This window comes from Lycium barbarum, chromosome 4 (assembly GCF_019175385.1).
Source record: "Lycium barbarum isolate Lr01 chromosome 4, ASM1917538v2, whole genome shotgun sequence".
Classification (NCBI taxonomy): domain Eukaryota; kingdom Viridiplantae; phylum Streptophyta; class Magnoliopsida; order Solanales; family Solanaceae; genus Lycium; species Lycium barbarum.
In genome coordinates, this window is record NC_083340.1 from 147,153,885 (window position 1) to 147,178,946 (window position 25,062).

General features: G+C 34.4%; 2 protein-coding genes across 4 annotated transcripts in view; both read left to right on the top strand.

The window, feature by feature from the left end:
• On the top strand, positions 1–7,189 carry LOC132636946 (beta-amyrin 28-monooxygenase-like). 3 transcript variants are annotated; one of them, XM_060354047.1, is made up of 3 exons: positions 29–1,145; positions 2,653–2,840; positions 5,002–5,496. In XM_060354047.1, exons 1-3 carry the CDS (start codon positions 188–190, stop codon positions 5,299–5,301), a joined length of 1,446 nt encoding a protein of 481 aa, XP_060210030.1. In that variant the 5' UTR covers positions 29–187; the 3' UTR covers positions 5,302–5,496. The 3 variants fall into 3 exon arrangements, with proteins under 3 accessions (XP_060210031.1, XP_060210030.1, XP_060210032.1); XM_060354049.1 differs by having other exon boundaries at positions 81–356; XM_060354048.1 differs by lacking the exons at positions 2,653–2,840; positions 5,002–5,496 and adding an exon at positions 7,122–7,189 and having other exon boundaries at positions 1–1,145.
• Positions 7,185–25,062, top strand: part of LOC132636947 (beta-amyrin 28-monooxygenase) — a 23,683-nt gene continuing 5,805 nt past the window's right edge. The window contains exon 1 of the mRNA XM_060354050.1: positions 7,185–7,308. Within this exon, the coding sequence (XP_060210033.1) occupies positions 7,186–7,308 (123 nt within the window). The 5' untranslated portion in view covers position 7,185. The remainder of the gene's footprint in view (positions 7,309–25,062) is intronic.

The following is a 25,062-nucleotide window of genomic DNA, read 5'->3' on the forward strand; positions in this document are numbered from 1 at the left end:
AACCTTCCATATTTTCTTTTTCTATTCCTACTAGTTCTCCATTACACTCCAATGCTTTGCTACAATATAAATATTTATCCATATTACCAAAAGTCAATCTCTATCAAATTCTCCAAATTTACAACATCTATATATATGTAGATTTTTCTCATTTCCTCAAACAAGTCATTAGAGCACAAACTTAAACATGGAGGTCTTCTACATCTCTCTCCTTTGCATTTTTATCCTCTTTGTGTCACTCTCTCTTCATTTCATTTTCTACAAGAAAAACTCCGGCCGTAGCTCGACCGGAACCCTACCTCCAGGCAAAACCGGATGGCCGGTCATCGGAGAGAGCCTCGAGTTTCTCTCAACAGGTTGGAAAGGTCATCCTGAAAAATTTATATTCGATAGAATGTCTAAGTATTCTTCTAGCGTCTTTAAAACTCATCTCTTAGGTGAAAAAGCAGCGGTTTTTTGTGGTCCAACATGTAACAAATTCTTATTTTCTAATGAAAATAAACTTGTACAATCATGGTGGCCTAATTCAGTCAACAAAATATTCCCATCTTCAACTCAAACTTCATCAAAAGAAGAAGCAATTAAGATGAGAAAATTGCTTCCTAATTTTTTCAAGCCAGATGCATTAAAACATTATGTTGGAATAATGGATCATATAGCTCAATGCCATTTTGCTACAAATTGGGAAAATAAAAGCCAAATTGAAGTTTTCCCGTTAGCAAAACGTTATACATTTTGGCTAGCTTGTAAATTATTTATAAGTGTTGAAGATCCTAAGCATGTTGCAAAATTTGCTGATCCTTTCAATGTATTAGCTTCTGGATTAATTTCTATCCCCATAGATTTGCCCGGAACGCCATTTAATCGTGCGATTAAGGCCTCAAATTTTATTAGAAAGGAGCTTTTAGTGATAATTAAGCAGAGGAAAGTTGATTTGGCTGAGGGAAAAGCATCACCAACACAAGATATATTGTCACATATGTTATTGACAAGTGATGAAAATGGAAAATTTATGAATGAATTTGATATTGCTGATAAGATTTTAGGTTTGTTGATTGGTGGTCATGACACTGCTAGCTCTGCTTGTACATTCATTGTTAAGTATCTTGCTGAAATTCCTGAGATCTATGAAGGAGTTTACAAAGGTAAGTTATTGATTTTATCATCACTTTATTTGTTTTTTTGTCCTCTATGCCTTGTTCTAGCATAGGTTTTTCATAGTACAAAGGGCGTAAGTTTTTAATTTCAAAATATAGGAGGTTTATTTGAAATTGAGTCATAGTACAAGGGTGTTTAGTGTAGGTAACCCTTTTACTTATATACAACTGATATACTATAGTGTATTTTAACATGTTGTATTAGCAATATTTGTCGTATTTTTCATGTTATTAATCTCATTTTTTATGGATGGTTATCTGTAGTTATCATATGGGTGACGATCTGATAGTGTAACAACAAAGCTTATATACACTGACAACGTAAAGAACTTTTAGACCGCCAAAGCACTATAAGAAAGAAGACATTTGTCAACAATTTTTTTGTTTTGTTGCCATAGATAGACTATTGTTGCAAAAAGTACTTTTGGCAACAACATTTTTTTTTGTTATTGCATAACTTTTTCCCATCGGCTGTTATTGCCACGACATGCAACAACTTTTTTGTTGTTTCCAATAGTACTTTTTGCAACAATAGTCAATACTGTAGCAATAAAATTAAATTGTTTGACAACAAAAACAAAAGTTCATTTTTAAAAGATTCATCATATATGCCAACAATAAAACTATTGAAGAATGAAAAAAACCCCTCATCGGTGGTTAATGAAATGGGTGGTCTCTTTATATGGACTTGAACAATCCTCCCCTCATAAGCTAGCTTTTGGGGTTGAGTTAGGCCCATGATCCATTTCTTTACATGGTATCAGAGTAGGACCCATCTCACCCGATGTGGGCCCCCAAATTAAATTGCTCACGCACCATATGTCTAGTCCTGGGCGTGAGATGGGGTGTTGAAGAGTGAAAAAAGTCCCTCATCGATCGTTAATGAACTGGGAGGTCTCTTTATATGGACTTGGACAATCCTCCCCTCATAAGCTAGCTTTTGGGGTTGAATTAGACCCATGATCTATTTCTTTACAAAAACTAAGTTATCGCCAAATATTGAATTTTGCCAACTATATTATTTTTCTTGCCAAAAGAGCTGTTGTCATTTCTGTACTTTCTTATAGTGAAGTAACGTGTATAACTTCCTGTAGCTGGTCGTCCGTCTTATTTTCAAGTTACTTATTTCACTAATTATTGACTTGCTATTTCAATTATTTTTTTAGGAGTCGTGATAGTGTAATTTACAATGTGAATGTATAAAAGTTGTTAAAATATCATTATCGTAATGGGGGACAATCAACCCTTTTTTTCTCCTAAGCTTTTCTCATGTTTTTAGCAAATGGACATTTTATGAACGGCAATGAAAAGAAATTGAGTGTTAATTGGACGGCAAAACTTTGATTGGATCTTTGAAGTGCAAGAAAAAACAAAAAAACTTTCAAATTAACAGAGTATGCATTTTCTAAAAAAAAAAAAAAACTTTGTTAATTGGATGTGGTTATAAATTGGATATTATTAATTATCATTTACAAATGATTACTGTGATTAACAGAACAAATGGAAATTGCAAAGTCAAAAGCACCTGGTGAGCTACTGAATTGGAATGATATTCAAAAGATGAAGTATTCATGGAATGTTGCATGTGAAGTTTTGAGACTTGCTTCACCCCTCCAAGGTGCTTTTAGAGAAGCACTTGTTGATTTCATGTTCAATGGCTTCTACATTCCCAAAGGATGGAAGGTAATTAATTAATTTTGTATAAGAATCTCCTACATATTCTGATTGTCTTGCATATTTTGTTTATCAAATTGATTTGACTGATATGCAGTACTGATGATACTAAGAATTTTTATACTATTAGGGTCTGTTTGGAAAGATACCTGGTAATTGGAATAGGTGTAATTACTAGGGTCGTAATTACACAGCCTAGTAATTACACAGTATTATAATTACAACGACCTATTTGTTTGTCATAATGTAATTACAGTGTAATTACACGCGTGGTGTTTAGTTGCACAATGTAATTACACAATTAGTTTAATTTAAAAATAAAATTTAATTGTAAAAAATTAAAATCAATATTTAAAAATATGTGTCTTTATAAATGATATTAAATTAGTTATTTAATAACACATTGTTTCTTGAAAATATATTAATTAATAATGATATATTTGTAACTAATATTGTAAAAAATAATTGATAACTATTTTTCAAATTAATAATATTTTAATTTAAATTAATTACAATACTTAAAAGCAGACTTTGTTTGTGGGACATCATGGATTGGATGTTTGGCAAAAAATAATATTTATAAATATAATGCTATAACAATATTCAAATGTTTTACAGAAAAAAAAATCTATCAATTGTAAGTGAAAAAAACAGCATGCAATGTGAAATAACAAGTCAATAGTACTAAAATAAATAAATTAAAATCTAAAATATAACCTAAATTCAAAATCCAAAAGAAAAAGTTTAACATAATACTCTTATGTCAAATTCCAACATTAAATAAGTAAGTCTCAACATAACTTAAGTAAATATAATTCAAAAGAAAGGGAAAATATAAGTCTATAACCCCATTCACAACGAAATTCTACTTTAATAACATCGCTCAGTCTATGCCAAGTTTGTTGATGACTCATTCTTTCTAATATTAAGAGGTGTAGTTTCAAAAATTAGAATAATAACACGGTTATCCTAAATAAATAAAATAATTAAAAAATACGAGCAATTACATGTAACTACAAGAAGTTAATGTTGCGAATGAGAAGAAAGGAAATGAAACATAAATAGTATAAAAAAATATTTCAAAAAATAAAAATAATTAAAAAAATAAAAAATAAATTAAATCAATAGAAACAAAAAATAAATTAAAACAGAAATGAAATTAAAATAAAACAAAAAAGAAAGAAACTAAAATGTAACCCTGTAATTACAGCATGTAATAATACCCAATTCTCAGCCCCCCCCCCCCCCCCCCCCCCCCCTTGAGAAGTGGCGAGTGTAATTATACCCTCTCAATCACACTCAATTCCCACCTAACTGTGTAATTATTTGATCAAACAAACAAGTCAAACTGTGTAATTACACCCAATTTCAATTACCCAGTGGCTTTTCAAACAGGCCCTTAGTGTATTCTAAGATTTTGTAATAGCTAACCTGCCTTCTTCTTCTTCTTTTCGAGCTTACATACAGTAGTAATTTCACTTTTTTAAGAATAGTCACCTTTGGTTACCTTCTAGGTGACAGGTTAACTTCACGTATGGTCATTGAAACTTAGGCATTATAACAATAAAGTCATAAAAGTTAACTTTTGTCGCATTAAAGTAATTAAATTTTTTTCACTACGGCAGTGAAGTTAAAAAACTATTTTTTGTCACGTTATAGTAACTGAACTTTATTTATTGTAACAGTAGTCACTAAATTATCTCTTTCTCTCATTAAAGTAACTTAATTTTACCCACTATTGTAATAAAGTCACAAAGTTTACTCGCTCTATAATTGAAAAATCAAGTTTTGTCATGATAATAGGTAAAGTCTAGTAATTTTTCTGTTATAGTGGATGAAGTTCAGTTACTTTAGAGTGACAAAGGACAAAAGTTTAGTGATTTTGTTGTTATAATAAGTATAGATCAACTACTTTAATGTGATATAAAACTAATCTAAACTCTTATTATAATTAGATTTCTCTATAACAACCATCCTATTTAACATTGCACTATAACAGTCAATTAGTTTTCCTTAGAATATATTTTCATGTTATACTATATGTTTTTCATAACAACATTTCACTATTTATAACAATCGAAAAATATCTGAACAAACGACGCAGTTATAGAGAGGCCTAACCATATATTCTCAAAGATAAATTGAAAATAAATTCTCTCATCTTATGCAGCTATACTGGAGTGCCAGCTCAACACACAAAAATCTTGAATTTTTCCCAGAGCCAGAAAAGTTTGATCCATCAAGATTTGAGGGTTCTGGTCCAGCCCCTTATACATTTGTGCCATTTGGAGGAGGACCAAGGATGTGCCCTGGAAAAGAATATGCAAGGCTTGAAATACTTGTTTTCATGCACCATTTAGTGAAAAGGTTCAAGTGGGAAAAAGTTATTGCTGATGAGAAAATTGTTGTTGATCCAATGCCTGTTCCTGCTAAGGGACTTCCTGTTAGACTCTACCCTCACAGAGCTTAGTCGATCAGAAGAAATTTTAATCGCAATGTGTGTTTACATCAGATTGATTGATTAATTATGGTTAAGTGATAGTTATGTATGTTTAAATGCATGTCATGCATTTATTGATTAAGTGCAGGACACCTTGTGAGGCGGATAAGTTTTTACCGGTCACTCGGTCAGCTATATATCAGTCTCAATTTAAAAATTTATATACATTCGGTGTTCACACCAAAGTAATTAATGCAATGCAAGATAGGTGTATTTTGAATATACATTTATAATAAAACTATGGTTGTATATGTATTTTTACTTTAAATTATAATCGCTAAGGTTAATTTATTTAGTTTGGTGTAAATATTGAGTGCGAATAAGTATTTATCTAATTTCAACCTTTATTTAATGAAGTTTATATTTCAATTTTTTTTTTGGAAGATGTATACAACACATCAGAACCATAGTTTTCACTTTTCAATGTAAGGTAGCCGTCTTATTCAATATTTGATTTGATTTGATATTCTTTTCTTTGAATATGAACAAATAAAGAGTTTATTAAGTTATGTGCATTTACTACTTATAGATTTTTTTATTTTTTATCATTAGATTAAGTTGATCGACATAGCAGATAATTAAGTAAGAGCTGATCTATCATTGAAGTTACGAATTTTACAGACGGTAGAATTTAGTAGTTTTGTTCTAGAACACGGATCTATGTTAAGCAATTTACTTAATAGGAATAAATAATCTATTATGAACTCAATTATTGTCATGTTTTAAAATCCAGAATCATAAATTTAAAATATTTTCATCCGCTCTGTTAAACTCAATAGTGATAACTTGAAGAATATAGTAATGTTTTATAACCAGTTAAATTGAAGTGACAATACAGAAAATGTTCATTATTAGAACATATAATTTAAATCGATTAATAAATAGATTAGCCAACCATGTTCTCTAGTTAGTATGCAAGTTCCAACTTGGACCTATAATATCTTTCTCTCGAGTCCTGATCACGTTCTTGTCTTTGTTTATTATTTAGATAATAATTATTTAACAGATTTTTATTTTGCTTTTTCAACCTGCAGTCTATTTGAATATGAACAAATAAAGAGTTTATTAAGTCAAAATATAGGAGGTCTATTTGTAACCGAGTCATATTTGTAATCGAGTCATAGTACAAGGGTGTTTAGTGTAGTTAACCCTTTAACTTTTATACAAATAATATAGTATAGTAGAATATTTTAACATGTTGTGTTAGCAATGTTTGTCGTATTTTTCATGTTATTAATCTCATTTTTTATGGATGGTTACATGTAGTTATCATCTGAGTGACAATCTGATAGTGTAACAACAAAGTTTATATACACTGATAACGTAAAAAACTTTTAGACTGTCACAGTAACTTGTATAACTTGTTGTAGCTGGTTGTCCGCCTTATTTTTCAAGGTACTTATTTCACTAATTATTGACTTGTTATTTTGATTATATTTTAGGAGTCATAATAGGTAATTTACAATGTGAATGTCTAAAAGTTGTTAAAATATCATTATCGTAATGTGGGATAATCAACCCTTTTTTTGTCTTTATCATTGTTTTCTTCTCCTAAGCTTTTCTCATGTTTTAGCAAATGTGACATTTTGTGAACGGCAATGAAAAGAAATTGGGGTTAATTGGACGGCAAAACTTTGATTGGATCTTTGGAGTGAAAGAAAGAAAAAAAAAAAACTTTCAAATTAACAGAATATACATATGTTTTTAAAATCTTTGTCAACTTCTGGTTATAATATAAGTTGGATTTTATTAATTATCATTAACTTACAAATGATTACTCTGATTAACAGAACAAATGGGAATTGCAAAGTCAAAAGCACCTGGTGAGCTACTGAATTGGAATGATATAAAAAGATGAAGTATTCATGGAATGTTGCATGTGAAGTTTGGAGACTTGCCTCACCCGTCCAAGGTGCTTTTAGAGAAGCACTTGTTGATTTCATGTTCAATGGCTTCTACATTCCCAAAGGATGGAAGGTAGTTAGTTAATTTTGTGCAAGAATCTCCTACATATTCTGATTGTCTTGCATATTTTGTTTATCAAATTGACTTGACTTATATCCAGTACAGATGATATTAAATTTTTATACTATTAGTGTATTCTAAGATTTCGTAATAGCTAACCTGCCTTTTTTTTTCGAGCTTACATACAGTACTAATTTCACTTTTTTAAGAATAATTACCTTTGGTTACCTTCTAGATGACTGGTTAACTTCACATGGGGTCATTGAAACTTAGGCATTATAACAATAAAGTCATAAAAGTTAACTTTTGTCGCAGTAATTGAATTTTTTTCAGTACAGCAGTGAAGTTAAAAAACTATTTTTTGTCACATTATAGTAACTGAACCTTATTCACCTTAACAGTAAAGTCACTAAATTATCTTTCTCTAGCATTAAAGTAACTTAATTTTACCCACTATTGTAATAAACTCACAAAAGTTTACTCGTTCTATAATTGAAAAGTCAAATTTTGTCATGATAATAGGTAAAGTCTAGTGATTTTACTATTATAGTGGATGAAGTTCAGTTACTTTAGAGTGACAAAGGACAATTGTACGACTTTACTATTATAGTGGACAAAAGTTAGTGACTTTGTTGTTATAATAAGTACAGATTGTTGACACCCAATTTTGTCCCACCTTTTCTCCGAAATACTTATTTTACGCTTCCAATATTTTGGCAACTTTTAAAAAATAATTATTTATATTTTACTATAATTAATACCGACATTTCATTATCCTGTCATTATCTTTTACTACCGTTACTACTACCATTATTATTATTATTACTATTATTATTATTATGGTTATTATTATTATTATTATTATTATTAATATTATTATTATTATTGTTATTATTATTATTACCAGTATTATCATAATTTGCGTTTCAGCCTTTTTTACCACCTTACGCACACGCATCGCATTTATCTTCGCACAATTAAATGATAGCGTTTATTTGTTTTCAAAACATTATTGCACGGCTATTACAACGTCATATAATTTTATTACCTAAGCACTAATAATTACATATTTTATATTTTTAGCACACTTAGTATATATTCAATGGATCTTTTATTTGAAATTAGAAACCCAAATTGGTTCTTTCATCAGCCAAATTATTAGTCCAAATACGAGCCCAATTCACCACATTATTTTCGGATTAGCCCATTATCACTTAAAATAATTACCAGCCCATTCGTTTTAATACCCAACCCAAAAGAAAAATCGACCCAGCCCACAAATTTGACCCGACCCGTCTCGTTCAAAAGAGAAATGAAACCACTAGGGTTTCATTCCCCCCTTCACCACAGCGCCGCACCCCTTCCCTGTTCTTTCTCTCCCTTCTCCCCTTCGTCTCTCTCTTCTCCTCTCATCCCCACCACCGCCGTTCTCTCCCTGTTCCCCGTTGTCCCCCACTTCCCTTTGTCCCCCGCTCTTCTCTCTCTCCCGCTCCTCCTTCGCTCTTTCTTCAACACAAAGCAAAACCCTATAAATAGGGACGGGTTGAATCGTTTGAGGAGAAGTTTTTGAAAAGGCTTTGGAATCGCAGAAACCCCCCTAAGAATCAAAGCTTTCAGTCGCAAAAATCCCTAAAATACGAGTTCTATTGGCAGTTTTAATCTTGTTTGTTATCAAGTAAAAATACTAAATCAATTCTTCATTTGCCTTGGTGTTGTTGCGAATCCGAGCATCGCAAGTTCGGATTCGATAGTGTTCGAGTAGATACCGAAACCTTCGCTCCACTTCGCTGCACCCGAAGAAGGTCGGTGAACCCTCTTCCTTTATTTATTTTTTAGTATTTGTGTTTTAATATAGATGTTGTTGGTTGTTTGGTTTAGTTGAGCTTAGCCTTAGTTAATGTATCATAGCATCAATTAATCATCTATTTAGTTTAAAATCATATACGTTAGATTTGTTCATTTGTTGACTTGTTTTACGGGCTTAAATCTAGTTAGTGGCTGTTAGATATGGGTTGAGTGAGTTTATCAGGTCATTAGCATGCCTATAGGGTGGTTAGTTTGAAAACTAACTAATCAGTGCGGGTCTGTGAAATTTACATTTATTCGTATGTGTTTTGCCCAAACTGTCTTGCATCTGTCAGGATAGCTCCTAAGTATGAGAAAATGCCTCTGAATGCCTCAATGGCCACTCTTTGTTCGATTTAAGTTTGTTTCATTCATTATTGTCATCTAAAAGGAATATTCATGAAATTTGTAGTATTAAATTAAGTTTAAATCACCTACTTTACACAAAATAATATGAATAATTTGTAAGTATCCCAGATTTGTTGGCTTTTAATATAATTGAGTTACTCAAGAATGTTTAAAAGGTTGAATCTTAGTCACATGATTTTGAACAGTAATGAAGGATGGAACTACTTATTTATCGTATTGTAAGTAAGCTTAAGGTTTGAAGCATGTATGTTCGGGTAATATTTTAATCCATTTGTGTGTTCATGTGTGAATAGATGATCATTGTAGCTTCAGATCAATTTCTTCCTATCATTTCATTTTTTTTTGAAAGCTCTGATATGTGTGTACAAAGCTTAAACTAAACTGAAGCGAATGCATCTCTTATATGTTTGTGTTGACTAAAGGGTGAACAACTCATTTCAAGCATGGTCCATGTCTAAGCATGTGATTGTTGTATTTAAAGAAATGTGGCTAAGGAATCATCATACTATACTAAGGTTTACCTGATCTGTATGGGACTAGTGAGTGGTTGTCTGGCATTTGATAGCTTAAGTCATGTTGGCTGCTTGGATATTGAATTAATGGTTAGTCTAGATTATGTTTATATGCGTTGGTAGTTGTTTAACTATTGTCCATTAGTCACTAGTTTAGACATACTTATCCATGTTTCAATCCTATTTTAGACATGTGTATCTGTGTTGTTTTCCTATCCCAATTTTTCTAGTTAGCTTATGTTAATGCTCCCAGTGTTTAGGTCTGTTTATCTTTGGCTTAATTTTATTTGGGTAAGCTTATTTGCATACTACCTAGTTGGTTCATGGCCAGTGTTCTTGATAAAGTTTAGGCTAGCTTAAATTTGTTTTAGTCTTGTTGTATTTTCTAGTTTAATCTGAGTTTCTACTTCGTAATTGTTCTTGTCAAACTAATCGATCACTGAACTGATTTACTCCTTGACTGGAGCATTGTTTGGCTTTCTTTCCCTTTATTAGTTTGCTTCTCTTTGAATTGGCCTGAGAACGAGTAACAAAAAATGCTTTAAACAAATGTGATTCCCCAAGTATTTTGCTATCATCTCTTTTAAAGGTTTTAAAATGGTTTTGGAATTGAATGAAGAGTCTTAAAATAGCAGTGTTGATAATGAGTTGGAATAGATGTTGAGACTCACTAAAATGATAGTAGCATGTTGAAATGATCGTTCTCTGCTATGAATAAACCTATCTTTATTCATTAATGTCATTTAAGAGCATTATGTGGATCAGTTGAGTGTATATCTCTATGTATTATTTGTGTAAACTTGAAGAAATTGTGATATTGTCATATTCCATTGAACAACCATGCTTTGCTCAGTCTTTAAATAGTCATGCAAAAATAAGAAAGGGTTTTTCTTTACATGTTCTAGAGGGTTTGATGTTTGGTTTGCCTGTGTCCATGTTCAAAGTGCCCTGCTTGTCATTTGTAACATTGCATATCTGCTTGCCTCTATGAGTGTTTAATTTGTAATATTGGTTTGAACCTGTATGAATAATGGGGCTGCTGTTTCTGGTTAATATGCTAGAATGAGAATGCTAAATATGCATGACTAAATGCCACGTCTAATGTCTGCTGTCACACCCCTTTTTAACCCGGAGGTTAAAATAGAAGTAGAAGTATGACGTATTGGAGATTCCTGTTTTTTGTTGTTTTTAAGGAGTCGCCACCTAATTATTTATGGTGAATTAGGACACCTGAAGTTTATTTAAAGTTATATTTAAAGTTAACTCTGTTTAAGGTCTGCGAAACTTAAGATTCTAGGTAAGGGTTCAATTAGTCTAAAGAGAAGGTATTAGGCACTCTTTAAGACCCATTAACAATGGTTGACCGACCGGACTTATAATTAATTAGGCTAAGTGTAAATACAGTATTGTATGAAAAGAAAGTAGTTTTGTAAGTATGACTAAAGTTATAGATAGATATATAAGAATGTTATTTAAAATAGAACTTATAGAAAAATAATAATTTGTATAAAAGAGTACTTTTAATGCTATTTTTTGAAATACGATTTATAAATGTTGTTAAGATTTTTAAACGAAAGTGTAATAGTGTTGTTTAAAATAATACTTGTAGAAAACATAATAGTTTGCGTAAAAGGAAGGTTCTAAAGGTTAAATGAGATTTAAAGATATTGCTAAGACCTTAAATGAAAAAATAATAATATTATTCAAAAATAAGATTTGTAGAAAATAAGATAGTTTACGTATGACTAATAGCCTTTTAAAGGATAATTTATCAAATGTGATCTTTAGATAAAAATGATGTTATATGAATATGGTGGTGTAGAAATGCCTAGACTTATGTTCTTAAATATGATGAAAAGTCCATAAGTTTCTTTCTATTTTTTTTCACTCTTTATTTAACCAATTTCGACTAAAAATATGTATAATTGAATAAATCTTGAAGATGTTTATAAAATATAATTGGATTCCTATTTAACGACGTTTTGAAATTCATGAGATAGTAAGAATGGAAGATGATTCATTTAACTCAAAAATATATAGTCATATTATTTGAAAATCAATTACTTGAATAGACGTTATAGATACTATAAATAGTTTAGAAAATACGAGGGAATGTAATTTTGTGGATTTAACTACCCATTACTAAACTAAAACCCTCAACATCACTAAGGCTTATCTAAATTAACAAACAAAAATGTTAGTCATATAATACATATCAAATGCACACAAAAAAAAAAAAAAAATAGAGGAATAAGTATGATGTAAATGGGCTCAGCCCAGTTTAGACTGCTGTAATCTGCTCACGCTATTGGGCTTTGGCCCAAAATTCGTTTCTTTCTTTTCTGTATATATGCTGCCATATATTCTGCCATTTGGGTCTCGGCCCAGAATTTTATTTTTTGACGCGGGTGGGCTGACTCGAGAGGAGGATTTTGTTGGGCTTTTAGCCCAACATCAAATGCTGGAGAGGTGTTCGTCGGACTCGTGCAGGGATTTCACATGCAAAGACAGAGAGAGAAAAGGAATTAATAAATGAGCCCAACTATAATCAATACTACTCCAATCTAAATTCAGTGTATCATATTTCAGTCAGTATTTTCGTTAATCTTAGAAAGGCTATTTCCCCACAAATGTCAAATGAAGGTACAAAATTTAAATACCTACACGAAAACAGTGCTATTATGCAATATGCGCAAATTGCCCATAAATATACTGCTGCATATGTCTATTAACTCATTACACGTGGATTAATTATTCTTCACCCTTTATAGAGCATAATTTTCCCTAAAATCCTATTGGCATAAATTGGTAATCACCTAACCTATATCGATTAAGGGGAGGCTAATCTACATTCAGCAACATAGCACGTCAACTACCACAAAACTATGGATACAGATTATATACAACCCTGAATCAGCCGAGAATCAGCTCTCCTAAGCTTCAAGACTACGTCTTTAAGATGAATAAAATTCTAAAGCCAAATATTTAACTCTTCAGTTAAACTCATCTCCCAACCAAGCAGAGCGCATCCGGAATTTGTAGGCAAATAAAAATTTTACAAGACATAATAAAAATGTCGTAGCATGCAGTTATTAATATCAAACAAACCAGAAGTGTGCTAGCCATTTTTTAGACAAACATAGAAACCAATTAGCAAACTGGAAGGGATGATGCTTATCAGGAAAGGTTCTACACTAAATCTTCCACCAGCTCTTCAAAACAGCATGAGAATGAAACTATTTCATTTGTGCTAAAATCTTACTCGTTGTTTAAATCATTTTTGTCAATATAATGGAGAGTTTTCCAATTCAAAATAGACTTTCAGGCAGTTACCACTTGATTGAATAAGTCCATTGAACTTTCCACAGAATTGAGTTATAACAGCAATGAAAACTTTAAGTAGGACCGCTGACTGCTGTCATATGAGGACGCACAGAGATTGATATCAGAAATTATAAACATGCGAGACACCACTGCTACTATCATAGATGGAATGCACTTATTCCCAAATGAATTATGGACTATCTTAATAGATTAAGAGTGACTCTGATCAACACATAAGAACGACCTAAACACTTCTAAACGATCACTGAATGCATCACAGACCCCAAGACTTCAGATTAACCAAAGAAAACAAGGTAGGGAATGTTCATTAAAGGACAAAAATCTCTTTACTCAGTGTTAGACAAATCCCAGGCAGTTTTTTTCATGTCAAACTGGATGAAGACAAGTTTAAAAGGTTATGTTGCAGTCTTAAAACGGTATTTCGAGTTGGTGAGAATCCATGGTCCGAGAATAACAACAAAGATCACATGCATACAGGAAGAAGGAATAACAATAGGGATCACATGCATACAATAAGTTTTATGTGTTCAAATTATATAATGGCAGCACTCAGATGGAAAGGAAGAACAAAGGAAACATCGCGTAAATAACAGCATCCCAAACAGAGCTCACTGGAGAACTGGGGAACTGGAGACATACAGGAATAAACAAAATGGGCAGAAGGCTCCATACCAACAGGCAATTAGAGGGAAACAAGCATAGATCCAAAATCGTATCCAAACAATCAAAGCAACGAGTAAAAAACAGAGCAGTTTCAGCTTCCAAGATAAGTGATTCATGCATACACCTGATATACTCTCATACATATATCCTAATATATACATGATGTTTCCTATTCATGTGGTAAGCAACTGCCAGTTTTCATAGCCTACGATAATCCTCAAATCAGTAGTTCAGTTTAAATATTTACAGAAACCAACAGCGACAGAAAACAGTAAAGGATGAAGATTTGGGATTCTAAATGACGAACGAAAGAACTTGGCTAATCAAGGATTTAACTGATATTCAATTTATATTTGATGAACCTAAAACAACATATTTTATTTTGTTCTAAGGAATCACTCAACAGATTTTAAACTTCTAAGTTCATAGAAGGAGCCAACATTCGAGAGATATCAATTGATTTTGAAAATATATTAAACCGAACATGTATTTAATGATTTGTAAAACAAGGATAGCTTGAAGCAGACACACCAAATTCCATGCACACAGTTCTGAAATTTGGCTTTAACACATTCATGTAATCAGTTGAACTTCATCAATCTAGTAGCCATACAATAGGTCTCTTATGGGACATCATGTTGATCCAAGCTACTTTCATCTCACAGCCTTTTAGAACATATGTGATCTTAACACTAATCTAAAACATGCTTGTATTGTAAACTGTGATTGATATGTTGATAGAACATTCACAACACATCCATGGGCAACCAAACAGCAGATGTAACTAACCACTATGTAGACATGGACAAACATAGAGAAAAGTAATCACCAATTGTTCTAAGTATGAATATGTATCAGACCACACACATATTTGAGAAACCCAGAACTAAACCCAAAGGGGTCAAGATACCTAGACAGATTACCAAAATTATGCCTTAGACAAATATAAGCAATGCTTCAGGGGATACACATCAGTTCATGTGTTACTCATGGTGTCAACATACAAAGTCATATGAGGTAAACAACCGAGATCAAGTCATACACAAGAGGTTTAAAGCTGGCAGTATAACAACAATATTCAGACCCAATGAACACAACCCTTGATTACCATAAATCAGAATATCAACACATAAACATCATTTAACTAACATAGCCAGCAAATAACTTAGCAAACATCGTCGACTAACCAAATTACCACTTTAACTAATTACTCAGTTCAAACCAAATCAAATCAACTTGATAAATATAACTAAACACATTAAGCTTAAACTGATACTGAACTTAGCAATGCATAACTAGAAATCCAATAGAACAATAAACAGATAGGAAATTTACCTCTTGTGGTCGCAGTGAAATGGGTGTCGATGTCTCGAATCTACACTCGAACGCGACGAACTCGAAATCGATTAAAGAAACTAAAGTTTTCAACCAACAGATAGAGTAATCGTTGGTTGCTTTCTTGGAATCTCTCTATATTTGATGATTAAACTTGAGTTTTGTAGGGAATTTTTTGTGGTTCCACAAAAAATAAAAAAAATTGTTGATTCGGGTTTCTTGCTAATCAAATCCTCTCTCTTCTAAACAATCTCCTGCTCAAAATGTCTCAAGACCCGTCTTATTTATAGGGTTTTGTGTGTGTTAAAGTGAAGAGAGGAGCGTGGGGGAGAGACAATCGGCGTGGGGAACAAGAGGACAGAAGCGACAGAGGCGTGGGTGAGCAGAGGAGTGTGGAGGTGTCAGAGAGGAGTGTGGGATGGCAGAGTCGAAGTGGGGGACAGGGGAACGTGGGAGGAGAGTGAAGGTGTGAGGAGCGTGGAAGAAGAAGAGAGGGAAAGAAGGCGGCGGCGAAAGGGTTGAGAAGGGAAAGGGAGGAAAGAGGCGGAGAAAGAGAGTGAGAAGGAGACGAAGGGGGAGCGAGAGGAGGAGGCGGAAAAGGGTGAGGGGCGGCGGCGAAGATGAAGAAAGAAAAGGGAGAAAGAGATGAGGGGCGACGGAGATGGGAAAAAGAAAGAGGAGGCAGGCGTGAGGGTTTAGGTTTAGGAAATTAAGAATGGGTCGGGTCTGATAATTCTTGGGCTGGTCCGTTTTGGGCCGGCCTATTAATTTAAATATGGGCTGATATAAATGTGGGTTGGGTATTAAAATGTAGGTTATTTATTTGGATAGGGAATAATATTGTATTGGTATTTCGGGTCATTAATTGGCTGAAAATTGTTGGTCCTTCCTCCGCTATTTTAATTATCTTCGGGCTTCTAATTTAGTGACTAGTACAATATCTATTCTGTGAAGATAAATAGTAATTAGCGTATAGAATGTAAGGATTTTACCAAGTGTTGTCTTGTAATTAATTTGACGAATCCGAACCCGAAAACGAGACGATGACTAACCGTTTAGAATTTATGATAAAGTAATGCTCGTAAAAAAAAGTAGCGAAAATAATAGCAGTGAAAATAAAGTATTTAGTTCGTCAGTAAATTTAGAAGCCTGAGTAAATAAAATAAAAGAGGGACAAAATTGGGTGTCAACAGATGCCCCTCTTCGACCGGAGATGATGTAAGAGTCTTCGGGCGAAGAAGTTGACGTAGTAGCCAATTTTGTTCTGACCAACAAATATGAATTTATAAGAAAGTGCAGATTAGGAAAATTGATGGAAAAGAATATGGTATGGAAAGAATTATGGTTGAACCTGCTGAGAGAATGTTATTTATGGATTTATAACTTCGCAAGGGTTGTAGACAGGGGACGAAAGCGTTCAAGAATGGAACATATGCCTATAGCCTCCTAATTATAAATGTGGCGCGCAACACACCTTTGAGTAGGACTCTACTAGGCACGATGTAAATTCTCCAAAAAATGCTCCAGAGTTGAGTTATGGAGACGGTATCACGTTTTTGTGGACATAGGCGGAATTGAGTTCGAGAGTAGATCCGTGACCTTTGCTTGTGAGTTTGGTATTCCTCTTCAGCAAATTTGCCCCAGTTCACTGCGTAAGATAAAGTTCCACGTTGTATTGCGTCCCTGCAGGTTGTATTTTCTGCCAAAACTGAAATTCATGTCAAAATTAGTAACAAAGTTGAAATTATAAAGAATGTAAAATGATAGTAAATATGAGTGTGGAAATAAAAATGAAGCCGTGTGGCCCATGTTGTCTCTGGTTGTCTTCAGGGACTTGAATTAATGCGTGATGCGTATGCTGAGGATGTGATAAGGTCTCTAGTCGCGGTTGAAGATGATAGTGATAGAGCCTCCGGCTGTCTTCCGGGACTCGATGATCTGCAAAATTTAAGGTAAACTCGTTAAAGTAGGTAAAGTAGATGATGAAATAAAGAAATGAAGTAAGGAGTAAAGTAAGTGTATAGCCGTTTGGCTTATGCAGGTGAGGCCGTGTAGCCATGCGATATCTCCGGTTGTCTTCGGGGACTTGATGTTGTGTCTCCGGTTGTCTTCGGGGACTTGATGATGTGTCTCCGGTTGTCTTCGGGGACTTGATGCTGTGTCTCCGGTTGTCTTCGGGGACTTGATGTTGTGTCTCCGGTTGTCTTCGGGGACTTGATGCTGTGTCTCCGGTTGTCTTCGGGGACTTGATGCTGTGTCTCCGGTTGTCTTCGGGGACTTGATGCTGTGTCTCCGGTTGTCTTCGGGGACTTGATGATATTCCTGTAAAGTTCAAGGTAAAATCGTTAGAGTTGATGATGTGTAGCCGTCTAGCTTATGCATATGAGGCAGTATAGCCAAGTGATGCCCGGTTGTCTTCGGGACTTGATGATCTGTCTCCGGTTGTCTTCAGAGATTTGATGATGCGTCTCCGGTTGTCTTCAGAGTTTTGATGATGCGTCTCCGGTTGTCTTCGGAGTTTTGATGATGCGTCTCCGGTTGTCTTCGGGGACTTGATGATATATCTCCGGTTGTCTTCAGAGATTTGATGATGTGTCTCCGGTTGTCTTCGGGGACTTGATGCTGTGCCTCCGGTTGTCTTCGGGGACTTGATGATGTGTCTCCGGTTGTCTTCGGGGACTTGATGATGTGTCTCCGGTTGTCTTCGGGGACTTGACAATAATTCCTGCAAAGTTCAGAGTAAAATGGTTAAAGCTAGTAAAGTATATGACAAAATGATTGGTAAAGTATGGAGCAAAGCGGTAGAATGACCGTTTGGCTTATGATGTTGATGGCATCGTGACAGGCTGAACTAATGACGTAGGATCCTGATTTGATTCGCCTTCAACTTCGTCAACCTACAAGACAGGTATATAAAGTTATTGTGATAAAAATAAAAATTAAAGATAGAGTTAGAAATAAAGCCGTTTGGCTTTTTAGGCGAGGCCATATTGAGCCAGATGATGCTTTTCTGCCATGATTGATAGACTTGACTGTTGATCTCGCGTCTTAAGTTCCTGCACTCAAAGAAAAATTCTTAGTTTGGGAGGGGGAAGTTGATTCGTGTTGACTCGAAGCTTGACGTGGTTGGCGCTCCATTCGTCTTGTTTGTTTGGATCTTGTGATCTCCGTTCAAACCTCGGTAGGTGAACAGTAGTGAAACAATTGCAAGAAAGTATTTGATTTGAAAGGTAGGTATGTAGGTGTATGTATAAGGAAATGTGACTATATGTATATAAGTTGTGAAATATATATATATGTAAATGTATGTATCTAAGGAAAGATATATATGTATGTAATGAAAGATATATGTGTAAATATATGTATGTAAGTTGTAAAATATTTCTGCCAACTTCAGATTGTGACACTTCCAAAGTAATCGATCTATAATATCTCCGGTCTAGTAGCCTTAATCTTGTCGATGCACAACTGTTCTTTTGTCTATATCCTTTCAAAATATGCCCCAGTTTTGATTCTGAAGGGCGTACTAAATTTATGTTGCGGTGTGACCGAACCTTATATAGGTTGCCTACGTATCCGCCAAGGAATCAGGTCAGAACGTAGTTCGTGAAACATAAAATGGTCTGAAGTTTTCTAATAAAGGGACCGAACCCGATGTGGATTGCCTACGTATCCCACCGAGGGAATCAGGTCAGCGTAGTTCTGTTATATAAATGGTAAAAGATTTGTTGGATTTTATCTAGGTGTGACGGATCTATATGTTGATAGTGTACGAATCCCGCCGAGGGAATCAGGCCCTGTGTGGTTTTCTTTGATTTTTCTGTTATAGCGTAACCGAACCTTATGTGGGCTGCCTACGTATCCCCCATGGGAATCAGGTCAGCGTAGTTTATACGGATAAGATATTTTTTGGTTTTTGGTTTTTTTTTTTTTTTTTTTTTTGTTGTAAAGCAACCGAACCCTTTGTGGGCTGCCTACGTATCCCACCAAAGGAATCAGGTCAGCGTAGTTCGTACGCATAAGACATTTTGGATTTTTTTTTTTTTTTTTTTTTTGTTATAAAGCGACCGAACCCTATATAGGCTGCCTACGTATCTCACCATGAGAATCAGGTCAGAACGTAGTTCGTACGGTTGTTAAAGGAAAGGTTGTAAACTAGGTTGTCTTACCTAATGTTGCCCTTTGATCTTTTCTTGTGTTGCTAGCTTTCAGGCTTATGTTATTACCTATCGGTTATCTCAATTTTTAGTGGATTCTTGTTTTGTCCTCTAGTTTCTTTGTTACTCTCTCGGGATTTGTCTATTCGTTCATTTCATGTCACAATCGTAGAGTTGGCAGATTTGATAATTATAGTAGAAAATAACAATAATAGATGATTAAGGAAAATTAGAAATGCATTCATAGTTTTCACGATTAAGCTTCAAAAAGATAAAGTAAAGCAAACAAAAGTTTTGAGCATGATTCAAGCCTTTAAAAAATAAAAGTTCACTACATGTTCAGTCTACCAAGACTCCTGGCGAATCAGGGACGGAGTACAAGTCCAGTTCTTCAGAGTCTCTCCTGGTTCTGCACCCTGGATGGTTGGTGTCTCAGTAGTTGTTGCAGTAATCTTCACTGGCACTCGTTTTCGGATCATCCCCACAGGCGCAACGAACGTTGATGACATGCTTCTCTCCATCCTTTCCAATTGGCACAATGGCCTCCTTCCGATTCTTAACTTTTCGATAATTATCATATTCACGTTGACGTTTTCGTAAGTAGGCAAAGGGATGGGGATCCATATCGGGTCGAGCTCTAGTGAGCTGGATCGCTCCTTCCTTAATCAAGGTTTCGATTTTGTTTTTGAGGCCATAGCAATCCTCAGTGGCATGCCCAGGAACTCCAGAATGATATGCACAATGCTTGGAACTATCAAACCATTTGGGAATAGGATTGAGAATTTTTCCTTCAATAGGTTGTACCACGCCTGCCGCTTTCAGTCTTTCAAATAGTTGAGCCAAAGGTTCAGCGAATCGAGTGTAATTGCGGGTGTTTTTTAGAACAGGGTTTGGACGGACTTTACGTGTGGTATGTGGTCGATTTTGGTAAGTGGGAGCTTGGACAAGTGGGTTTTGATAGTGAGGTGCTAGAGGTTGGCGGTGATTTGCTTGAGTATTGTAGACAAGGTAGGGGAATAGCGGAGCTTGGTAGGGTTCAACATGGTAGTAAGGGTAGAAAGGCTGTTGTGGATGGTCAAAGTATGTAATGACTTGGTTTGATGGGTTTAGAGGAGTAATTATAGGTGGTGGATTAGCGTTGGTGGGTAAAGGAATGTGAGGAGTATTACCTAGTGATTGATTTGGTGGGTTGACGAGTGGTGGATCAGGAGCGGCATAGGTAGTGTAGGTTAGAGGTAAGTTGTTGTTGGTAGGTACAGTGTTTTGCGGAGGAAAATGTTCAAGGACTGGAGATTCAAGTGATGGAAAACGAGGCGGGTTTGGTGCGACGTCCCTAGGTTCAGGAGGTGGACTTTGGAGTGTAACAGATGAGTTGGTCATGTTCCTAACCCGATTCAATTCTCTACGTAGATCCTCAATTTCTTGAGTTAGGCGGGCGATATGTTCATCCCGTTGGATAGTAGTGCTACGTTCAGAAGTCTCAGGGGGATCATTAGAAACCATGATGTTTTCCGGACCAGTTGAAATAGATGCGGCTGGATCGGACGTAATATTTGCCTTTCCTTGAACAATCCAGCTGCGTTGTGGTAACGATGATGTCTTTGACCTAGTGATGTAAGGATGGTCGGCCATTGAGTGTCGACACGAATCAACTCTCTCTCTTGTGATTAAATGAAAAGAAACATAAAGTGTAAACGATGTTAGTCTCACGAACATATCTAGGTAAAGTCATGATCACGTAAAGTCTAGTAAGACATGTAGCAAATAATTCATCAAATAGAGTCAAACAAGTTGTCAAACAGATGTAAACGATTATATCAAAAAATAATAACGCTTCCTAATATGCATTTGACCTCTTTGTGCCAGAGGTAGGCCTAACGTTTGTTTGAAGGGTAAAGTGTGCCATAATATGTCATCCCGTTGCTTTGATTAATTAAACAAATTCTATTTCCCAAAATAAAGTACAAGATAATGTAATATTTATTACATGTCAAATGAAGACAACATAAAGTGTTTCCTAATCTAAATAAAGTAAATAAAATTTCTATGTCTAACTTCTAGCTCCATTTGTGATACCCTTGATCTTCGTCATTTGTTATATTCTGATGCATACCTGTCATAGAAATGTTAGTCACCCCCTCCTTTCTAAAGTTTAATTAATTAGAGCAAATAGTCAATATTTAGGCACAGTTATCCTTCAAACATGCATATAAAGTATGATTGGTGTCACTTGGGGTCGTGAACCCGCTTGGACGTTTTGGGTAAAGTCATCTAATGAATTTAATACACCAAGGGTATTAAACCTCCTAGGTCATTAAATGTATGCTCTTAATAAAGGGTGTTGATTTAGCTCTATCTTAGGCTGACTAAGAGTTGGCTTCCTATGACACAAGGTTCCCCCAAGCGGACAACTTGGGAGTGGAAAGTCCGTGGCCGTCGACTGCACCGCTGATCGACTAAATCCACAAGATCGATCCAACTAAAAGGTAATTTAATAGTGAACGGGCGCGAACCGCGAAGCCGTTTTGAGTGTGTGAATATGTGTGAGTTTTCCAGGAGTGGAAGAAATATGAACGGAATGACAGTTTATCAAAACAGTAACACATAAACAGTTTATATCAAGCAAACAATTAATAGCATGTAAAAACAGTTAACAAATGATAAAGTAATTTGAAATAAGCACACAAAGCCTATTTAAACTAAGTCCGTTATGGTTAGAACCTAAGTTCGATCCCCAGCAGAGTCGCCAAGCTGTCACACCCCTTTTTAACCCGGAGGTTAAAATAGAAGTAGAAGTATGACGTATTGGAGATTCCTGTTTTTTGTTGTTTTTAAGGAGTCGCCACCTAATTATTTATGGTGAATTAGGACACCTGAAGTTTATTTAAAGTTATATTTAAAGTTAACTCTGTTTAAGGTCTGCGAAACTTAAGATTCTAGGTAAGGGTTCAATTAGTCTAAAGAGAAGGTATTAGGCACTCTTTAAGACCCATTAACAATGGTTGACCGACCGGACTTATAATTAATTAGGCTAAGTGTAAATACAGTATTGTATGAAAAGAAAGTAGTTTTGTAAGTATGACTAAAGTTATAGATAGATATATAAGAATGTTATTTAAAATAGAACTTATAGAAAAATAATAATTTGTATAAAAGAGTACTTTTAATGCTATTTTTTGAAATACGATTTATAAATGTTGTTAAGATTTTTAAACGAAAGTGTAATAGTGTTGTTTAAAATAATACTTGTAGAAAACATAATAGTTTGCGTAAAAGGAAGGTTCTAAAGGTTAAATGAGATTTAAAGATATTGCTAAGACCTTAAATGAAAAAATAATAATATTATTCAAAAATAAGATTTGTAGAAAATAAGATAGTTTACGTATGACTAATAGCCTTTTAAAGGATAATTTATCAAATGTGATCTTTAGATAAAAATGATGTTATATGAATATGGTGGTGTAGAAATGCCTAGACTTATGTTCTTAAATATGATGAAAAGTCCATAAGTTTCTTTCTATTTTTTTTCACTCTTTATTTAACCAATTTCGACTAAAAATATGTATAATTGAATAAATCTTGAAGATGTTTATAAAATATAATTGGATTCCTATTTAACGACGTTTTGAAATTCATGAGATAGTAAGAATGGAAGATGATTCATTTAACTCAAAAATATATAGTCATATTATTTGAAAATCAATTACTTGAATAGACGTTATAGATACTATAAATAGTTTAGAAAATACGAGGGAATGTAATTTTGTGGATTTAACTACCCATTACTAAACTAAAACCCTCAACATCACTAAGGCTTATCTAAATTAACAAACAAAAATGTTAGTCATATAATACATATCAAATGCACACAAAAAAAAAAAAAAAAATAGAGGAATAAGTATGATGTAAATGGGCTCAGCCCAGTTTAGACTGCTGTAATCTGCTCACGCTATTGGGCTTTGGCCCAAAATTCGTTTCTTTCTTTTCTGTATATATGCTGCCATATATTCTGCCATTTGGGTCTCGGCCCAGAATTTTATTTTTTGACGCGGGTGGGCTGACTCGAGAGGAGGATTTTGTTGGGCTTTTAGCCCAACATCAAATGCTGGAGAGGTGTTCGTCGGACTCGTGCAGGGATTTCACATGCAAAGACAGAGAGAGAAAAGGAATTAATAAATGAGCCCAACTATAATCAATACTACTCCAATCTAAATTCAGTGTATCATATTTCAGTCAGTATTTTCGTTAATCTTAGAAAGGCTATTTCCCCACAAATGTCAAATGAAGGTACAAAATTTAAATACCTACACGAAAACAGTGCTATTATGCAATATGCGCAAATTGCCCATAAATATACTGCTGCATATGTCTATTAACTCATTACACGTGGATTAATTATTCTTCACCCTTTATAGAGCATAATTTTCCCTAAAATCCTATTGGCATAAATTGGTAATCACCTAACCTATATCGATTAAGGGGAGGCTAATCTACATTCAGCAACATAGCACGTCAACTACCACAAAACTATGGATACAGATTATATACAACCCTGAATCAGCCGAGAATCAGCTCTCCTAAGCTTCAAGACTACGTCTTTAAGATGAATAAAATTCTAAAGCCAAATATTTAACTCTTCAGTTAAACTCATCTCCCAACCAAGCAGAGCGCATCCGGAATTTGTAGGCAAATAAAAATTTTACAAGACATAATAAAAATGTCGTAGCATGCAGTTATTAATATCAAACAAACCAGAAGTGTGCTAGCCATTTTTTAGACAAACATAGAAACCAATTAGCAAACTGGAAGGGATGATGCTTATCAGGAAAGGTTCTACACTAAATCTTCCACCAGCTCTTCAAAACAGCATGAGAATGAAACTATTTCATTTGTGCTAAAATCTTACTCGTTGTTTAAATCATTTTTGTCAATATAATGGAGAGTTTTCCAATTCAAAATAGACTTTCAGGCAGTTACCACTTGATTGAATAAGTCCATTGAACTTTCCACAGAATTGAGTTATAACAGCAATGAAAACTTTAAGTAGGACCGCTGACTGCTGTCATATGAGGACGCACAGAGATTGATATCAGAAATTATAAACATGCGAGACACCACTGCTACTATCATAGATGGAATGCACTTATTCCCAAATGAATTATGGACTATCTTAATAGATTAAGAGTGACTCTGATCAACACATAAGAACGACCTAAACACTTCTAAACGATCACTGAATGCATCACAGACCCCAAGACTTCAGATTAACCAAAGAAAACAAGGTAGGGAATGTTCATTAAAGGACAAAAATCTCTTTACTCAGTGTTAGACAAATCCCAGGCAGTTTTTTTCATGTCAAACTGGATGAAGACAAGTTTAAAAGGTTATGTTGCAGTCTTAAAACGGTATTTCGAGTTGGTGAGAATCCATGGTCCGAGAATAACAACAAAGATCACATGCATACAGGAAGAAGGAATAACAATAGGGATCACATGCATACAATAAGTTTTATGTGTTCAAATTATATAATGGCAGCACTC

Excerpts from the sequence above, each read along its gene's own strand:
- LOC132636946 (XM_060354047.1), top strand. The coding sequence starts at position 188 with ATGGAGGTCTTCTACATCTCTCTCCTTTGCATTTTTATCCTCTTTGTG. Across the intron at positions 1,146-2,652 it reads CTATGAAGGAGTTTACAAAG|AACAAATGGAAATTGCAAAG; the intron begins GTAAGTTATTGA and ends TGTGATTAACAG. Across the intron at positions 2,841-5,001 it reads ACATTCCCAAAGGATGGAAG|CTATACTGGAGTGCCAGCTC; the intron begins GTAATTAATTAA and ends CATCTTATGCAG.